Source organism: Pteropus alecto, unplaced genomic scaffold (assembly GCF_000325575.1).
Source record: "Pteropus alecto unplaced genomic scaffold, ASM32557v1 scaffold39, whole genome shotgun sequence".
Classification (NCBI taxonomy): Eukaryota; Metazoa; Chordata; class Mammalia; order Chiroptera; family Pteropodidae; genus Pteropus; species Pteropus alecto.
Window position 1 is genome coordinate 4766793 of NW_006443568.1, and position 7128 is coordinate 4773920.

General features: G+C 51.3%; 1 protein-coding gene across 3 annotated transcripts in view; it reads left to right on the top strand.

Annotated features, from left to right (window-relative positions):
* Positions 1-983: 983 nt before the first annotated feature.
* TRIM62 (tripartite motif containing 62) overlaps positions 984-7128 on the top strand; it is a 30026-nt gene continuing 23881 nt past the window's right edge. Inside the window, exons 1-2 of one of the 3 annotated variants that reach the window (XM_015598771.2) lie at positions 984-1078; positions 1600-2034. In XM_015598771.2, the coding sequence (XP_015454257.1) occupies positions 1627-2034 (408 nt within the window). In that variant the 5' untranslated portion in view covers positions 984-1078; positions 1600-1626. Of the gene's footprint in view, positions 2035-7128 lie in introns of all 3 variants that reach the window. The other 2 variants (XM_006924270.3, XM_015598772.2) reach the window with 2 other exon arrangements.

Below are 7128 nucleotides of genomic sequence, written 5' to 3' on the forward strand. Positions count from 1 at the left end.
TCTTCCTGCAATCCACGTTTTTGCTGCTGTTATTCAGCTATATATCTTTACTGTGTGAGGAGCACTGAACATATTCAGACACATCAGAAAGGGCCCCTGTCTTGACCTTGCTGCTGGTATAATGCGCGTCTCCTTAACTTTCTGAAACTCGCATCAGACCAGATCATGCCCCTGTTTGAAAGCCCAGTGCTCTCAGGAAATCCTTTACCATGACCCTCAGCACCCTCCACCTCACCCAAGCCCCTTCTCCACCCCACCCCCAACAGTACAGAACTATTGCACTTCTCCCAAAGTGCCCTCCCTTTTCACGCCTCTATGCTTTTGCACATGCAGTCCCCTCTGCCTAGAAACCTCTTCTCCATCTGGCATAGGAGACAAGGTCTCCTATGACTCTTCCTCCAGCTTTCCTGCTCCACTCCCCAGCCCCCTCCACATACATACACAAATATGGCACCCCAGAAAAGTTTGCTGAATGGAGCCAACTCCTTGGGTCAGACATTAGCCAGGGCCAGAGCCTTCCAAACTTCTCCAAGCACTCCTTGAGAAAGTAAAGAGAAAATGGAACCCCAGGACTTAGAAATGTGAAGACCTTGAACTTGCTCTAAGCAAGCAAGGTGTTTCTCAAGTTTTATCTTTACATTTTATGCAAAAGTTGTATTCTATGCAGATTATACAACATATCCTTGTTTTAATACAAAGTGTTATTTTTCCCAAATCTTCAAATCGATGATCTAAAAAGATGTTCCTCTCTGACTCGTTAGCCTCTCACACTAGCTGACCCCTCCTCCACCCGCCGCAGGGACCCTAAGCAAAACCTGGATGTTATTCCCTGTGCAAATCCTGAAGGAACAGCTGTTTCACGCTCTAGGGAGCTGGAGAATGATGGGAGCGGGGAGGGGGTCTAGGGGCTGGAGGCCAGGCCCTGCCCCTCCTCCCCAACCCGCCTAGGGGGTGGAGTCGTTTGGATCCCGCCCACCGGGGCGGGGTGGGAGTAGAGGCTGCCGGCAGCTCAGGCTCGGCTGGTTCCGGGTTGAGAGGCTGCGCTGGGACCAGAGCAGTGGCTGCTGAGCCGGCGCGGGTAAGGGGCCGCTCCGGGCCAGGTCTTGGGGCCGGGATCAGGAAGCTGAGCGTCCTCTCACCCCTCCTCTCCTCTGCCAGGCACAGCGGCTCCGCCTGCCTTCTCGCTCCTCCAGAATTCCCTATCCCCAGCTCTCCCCCTCCCCCTACTTCACCCATCCCGGGATTTCAGCCCCCACCCCAAGGCCTCCGTCCCCCTCCTAGATCCCTTTCTCCCAGCACCCATTCCATTGAACTGTCCCTTCCCCTAGAACCTTCTTGCCAGGAGTCCCTTCCCTCAGACACCCACGGCCCCCTTCCTCCAGCACCCATCGCTCCGGGTCACCCACTACCTCGAGACCACCTTCCTAGACTCACATCTCGGGTAGTCTCTGCCCTGCACCCCTTCCTCGCGTTACCCTTCTTCCGGACAGTCCCCCTTCCTTCTGTAGCGCCTACTCTTGCCTCTCCCGGCCTGCTCCCCGCACCCATCCTTCAGTGCTGCCTCCGACAGCGCCGCACTCTCGCTCCCCTACATCTCAGGCCCCCGTTTCCACCGCCCCTGGCGCCATGGCGTGCAGTCTCAAGGACGAGCTGCTCTGCTCCATCTGTCTGAGTATCTACCAGGACCCGGTGAGTCTGGGCTGCGAGCACTACTTCTGCCGCCGCTGCATCACGGAGCACTGGGTGCGGCAGGAGGCGCAGGGGGCCCGTGACTGCCCGGAATGCCGGCGCACGTTTGCCGAGCCCGCGCTCGCGCCCAGCCTCAAGCTGGCCAACATCGTGGAGCGCTACAGCGCCTTCCCGCTGGACGCCATCCTCAACGCGCGCCGCGCCGCGCGACCCTGCCAGGCGCACGACAAGGTCAAGCTCTTCTGCCTCACGGACCGCGCATTGCTCTGCTTCTTCTGCGACGAGCCTGCGCTGCACGAGCAGCACCAGGTCACCGGCATCGACGATGCCTTTGAGGAGTTGCAGGTGAGCCGCCTGGCAGGGCTGGACGGGGGGGCGGGGCTGGCTCGGGGGCGCGGTCAGAGCTGGACCTTGGGCGGGGCCCAGTCAGAATTGTCATGGGACAGGGCCGCCTGCAGGGTCAGGCACCTATCAGAACTAGTACAGGGCGGGACTGGGGCGTGGCCTCGGTGATAGGCGGGGCCTTGGGCGGAGTTTGACCTAGACCTGAAGTGGGCGTAGGTCCATGGTTGGGCAGAGATCACCAATAGAGTGGGACCACAGGGACAAATGAGATCAGAGGCTGGACCAGGTACGGGCTGGAGCAGGGTTGGCTGGGGACGGGGCTGAATCAGCTGAGCAAGGGCAGAGCCACTGTCAGCGGTCATGGGAGCTGGACCTGGAGACGGGGCCCACATAAGAATGGTTCAGGACAGAGTTGGGGACAAAGACAGATTGGGGTGGGAACACAGTCAGGGATAGACAGGAGGCTGGGCCACCATCTGAGAATGGGTCTGGACTATATGGAGTGGCCGAGCAGCAGGCATGGGGGCCCAAATGGCTGGGGCTCAGGTGTGGATCAGGACCAAGGGAGCAGTACCAGGACTAGATTGTGCTGGACAGGTCAGGGTTAAATCTGAGAGAGGGTCTAAGTTAGGGTCAGCAAACAGCTGAGAGAGTGGGTTTGGCTGTCAAGGGCTAGGCCTAGGTGTATGAGGGGTTAAGGCTGGGATCCAATTCAGATACTGTAAGAATCATTTGGGGTTTAAATTGGAGTAGAGTCCTGGTTGAGAGGACTTAAAGACTTAAGATTTGGAGAATAAAGCCCTGCGATGAGGTGATTCGAGAAGAAAGGAGTGGACCTTTAGGAGTCTCCAGGGGCTTTTGATGACCTTCGTGGCTCTGTCACCCACATCAGGACCTTTGAGAACTAAGTGAAACAGTACATGCACAGTAACCTGACCATAGTCAGCCTAGGACTGTAATTGGTCTCCCTTAAACCTTCTCATCTTCACTAACCAACTCCTACTCAATTATCAAAGACCTGCTCAAACATCCTTTCTGTACAAGCCTTCTCCAAGCTCCACTGGCCAAATAAAAAACAGCATTAGAGCTGCATTTCCTGTAGTGTTTTCTCTTAATAAGTATAATGTTTTAAAAACTAATGTTCCAAGATCAGCTATATTTGGGAAATATAGTATATTCTCTATAATCCCTTGGAGGATTCTCAGTGTACATTTTTCTATTAAAGGCTTAGAGAAATCTTATTGCAAAGAAACTCATTTTACTATGTTTAATAAAATAGTTCCTAAGCTCATTGGAGCCTGAGATCTTTTTCTCAAGCTAAACCATTTAAATCCAGCAGCCCCACGTCTCTGGCCTTGGCGTACCAGTTTAGCAAACAATTCCCCAAGAACAGGGACAGTCTCTTATTCATCATATCTATGGCCCCAAAGCCTGGCACAAGGCATAGCTAACAGTGCAAGTCAGTAAAAGTTGAATGAATGAATGACCAACCTTAGCCCAAGCTGGCCCAGAATTGTAGAGCCTTTGGAAGCAGAAGGTTTCTGACTCAAACATTTTATGAAAATGCAGTGGGCTAACTTGGGAGATAATGAGCTCTCTCACCCTCAAGATGCTTATGCAGAAGCTAAATAATTCCTTTCCCCCATATTGTAGGGGCTTTCTTCCCTCTTGTATATGAATCTCTGAGAGTAAGCCTGCACCTAGGAGATGCCTATGAAAATGAGCATTGGTCCCAGGAGAAATGGCCTCACGTTCACCATCAGCCCCCTCCCTGTCCCTTTCATACCCAAACCACGACTGACTCCTTTCCAGTCTGGCTCTTTGAGGATGGAGAACAAGGGTTGGATAATCTGGGAGCTTGCAGAAAGCTAATATTGGTCCTCTGTCCCCAGAGTTCCTTGTGCCAGGCACTGGTGTCCCCATCTCCCTGTCTGTGAAGTCACATAAGCAAGGAAGAGGAAGGACCTTTGACAAGATTTGGGCACAGGTTGTAAGAGTTTGAAGGGACTCTGTCCAACTTTTTTATTATGTTGATATGGAGGCTGAGGTCCAGACAGGTGATATGACTTAACCAAAGCCACACTGCCAGACAGTGAGATCCAGGCTAGAAAACACGCGTGACCCAAGCCAGATCCCTCCCCTGCTCCTCCTCTGCCTGTCTGACTTTCTAGCTGGAGAGGCCTTTGCCTTTGGAGCCTTGGTTCCCCCACCTGCAACCCAGGAGATCATAATTATTGTGTTTTGGCTTTTTGTAGTCCATTCTGTGTCCTGGGGAAGGCAGGAGAAATTGAACATATATTTTTCTCCAAATGTTATTGAAAAACTTTCATTCTTCAGTGAAAAAAAAAAAAAAAAGAATGGGACACTATTCACTCTGTGGTGTACTGCCCCGGGGTCAGACACGCTTTTGTTCCAAACCTTCCTTCAGCGCTATCTAACTTAACAAGTCACTGCATGTAGGCCTTAATAATCCCATCTGTAAACTGGGGTCAGGTTGATTCTTTCCTATCAGAATTTTCATAAGGCTGACCTGAGATGGATTCACTGTTTGAGACATCTGACATGTGGTAGGGGCTGAGTCAGCATGCACTTCTGTTCTTTCTCCTTCTACCTATGAGAACTCATGTGTCCAGCTGGGAAAATGCCCAGACCTGCCTCTGTTGCCTGAGGAGACTTGGCTTTGGTGCCTCTTTTGGGCTTGGCAAGAAGGCAGCAGAGAAACATGCTTCCCCACTAGAGAGGTAAGCTCCTGGGTAGGTTCAAGCCACTCCCTACCCTCACCTGCCTCTTTCTACTTGTACGGAAGCAGAGCTCATTAGCTAGTTATGCTCTGGGAGTGAGGTTGAGCGTGTCCATCATACACCCTCTTCTCCCAGCTGCAGGCTCCCGTAGCCTGGGATTAGGCCCCTCTCCTGAAGCATAACAGACTCAGTGCTGGCAGGGCTTTGGAGATTGTCTGGTGCAAACTTCACTTACAGATGGGGAAATGGCAGAAGGGGAGGGAAAGACCTCACCCAAGGCCTCAAGTCCAGAGGAGGCTGTACCTGGGTTCAGCTGGAGACCCTTCACATCCCACCTAGCACTTGGCCTGACGCTTTTAGATTTGTTATAAATCCTGGAAGCAGCAGAACAGAAAGGTTAAGAGCTCTGGCTTTGTACTCAGGCAGCTCCAAACCTAGCACTACCATTTTCTGGCTGTGTGACCTTAGGAATGTTACTTACCATCTCTGAGCCTCATATCTGATTGCCAGCATGGAGTAATGCAGTTGGATTAAATAAGATGACATTTGCAAAAATTTAGTACTGCATTTGGCACATAGTAAGCACCCAATAAATAATAACAGCTCTAGTATGTTATATCATACTCTGCACTATTGACATTTGCAGCCAGATAAGTGTTTGTTGTGCATTGTATATTTAGCAGCATTTCTGGCCTCTCTCTATCCACTAGATCCCAGTAGCACCCCTCCACCAAGCTGTGACAACCAAAAATGTCTCCGGACCTCATCACATGTCCCCTGGGGTCGAAATCCCCCCAGGTTGAGAACCCTGGCCTGGCAAAGTCCTACTCAGATTTCCAGGTTCAGCTCAAGTATCATCTCCACAAAGCTTTCCCTGACCTGCCAAGCCGAATTGCTTTGTACTTACCAGATTCCAATACTGGGGTCAGATCTTGGCATCATTTTGAGAAGCGACGTGCTCTTGGTCGGGTCATTTTGCTTCTCTAAGCTTACCTATGCTTATCTATAACATGGGTGAAGGATGTTGTAAGGGTGAGGGGTGCCACGTCAAAAGAGCCTGATACTGTGCCTGGCACAGAGTAGCACACAATAATTTTTAAATATCTTTATTTTTTCTGATTATAAAGTGAACATAATAAATATCTCTGTAATGGAAAAGCTGAAGTCCACCCATCATCCCATGGTTAGAATTGCTTTCTAATTCTATGAAATTGTGTAATAGCATGTGAGCGTGTATGCATGTGTGCGTCTGAGAGTGTGTGTGTGTGTGTCTGAGTATGTGTGTTTTTCTCTTCTGAGCACTGAACCATAGAGCAAAGGAGAGGGAGGGAGCCCCATCTCCACAGGGTTTGGGGCTTCTCAGACATTACTTATTGAGCCTAGCCCACTTCCTGGGACTATACTAAATGCTTTTCCGGTATCACCTCAATTAATCTTCATAACACCCTGTCCAGGGGATACTGTAATTTGCTTCTTTTACAGATAAGGAAATAGAAGCTGAGGAATGCAGTGACTTGTTCAGTCACCCAGCTAGTAAATGGCAGGGGCGGGATTTGAAGGCAGTCTGACTGGGCTACTCATAGCCTCCAAGCTGCCGCTGAGGGCCAGGTAATTGCCTTCCACATACACCCCCCACCACCACCCTGCCTGTCTTTGTATTTCGAGTACTCGGCACAGGGTCAGGCTAAGGAGAGTCTGTCTGTACCAGCTGATGGACCTAGGGCCGGTGGCTGGATATCATCTTGGTCAGGCATGATATCCAGTTCTCTGACCATTTCAGCTTCCTAACCTCCAGAAAAGGGATTGGATTCAGTCCCAGACACCGGCCTCAGGCCTCATGTGACCACTGGAGCCTTTCCCAAGGCCTCCTTCATGCCAAAGAAGACAGTGGTGGATCAGCCTTGCCTGGCAGCCCTGACAAGCTGGGCGTGGCGATCCAGAGACGCCAAGGCAGCCTACTCGGGGGAAAGAGCACAGGTAGACGACTGGGTTCAAATCCAGGCTCTGACTTCTTCCACCTGAGTGGAAGGTTCTGCCTTCTCTGCACCTTTCCCAGTCCGGGAAATGGAAGTGGGAACAGACTGCCACTTACTGTGTAAACAGAGAAAGAAAGTTGCTGCTTATCCAAAGAAATAACAGATACGAAGGCACCTTGTTTTGTACTGTGGACAGGGAGGCGGCCAGGTTATCTGTGTCCTGGGAAGCAGCCTCTGCTGTTACTTTTCCCAGGAGAAGGCAGAATTTATGTGCAAACAGCAGCCTCCATGGGTATGAGGCTGGCAGTGAGTCAAACCCAGGGCTGGCTGTTGATATCTCCACCTTCCTCTTCACAGGTGTCTGTGGGCAGGCAGGA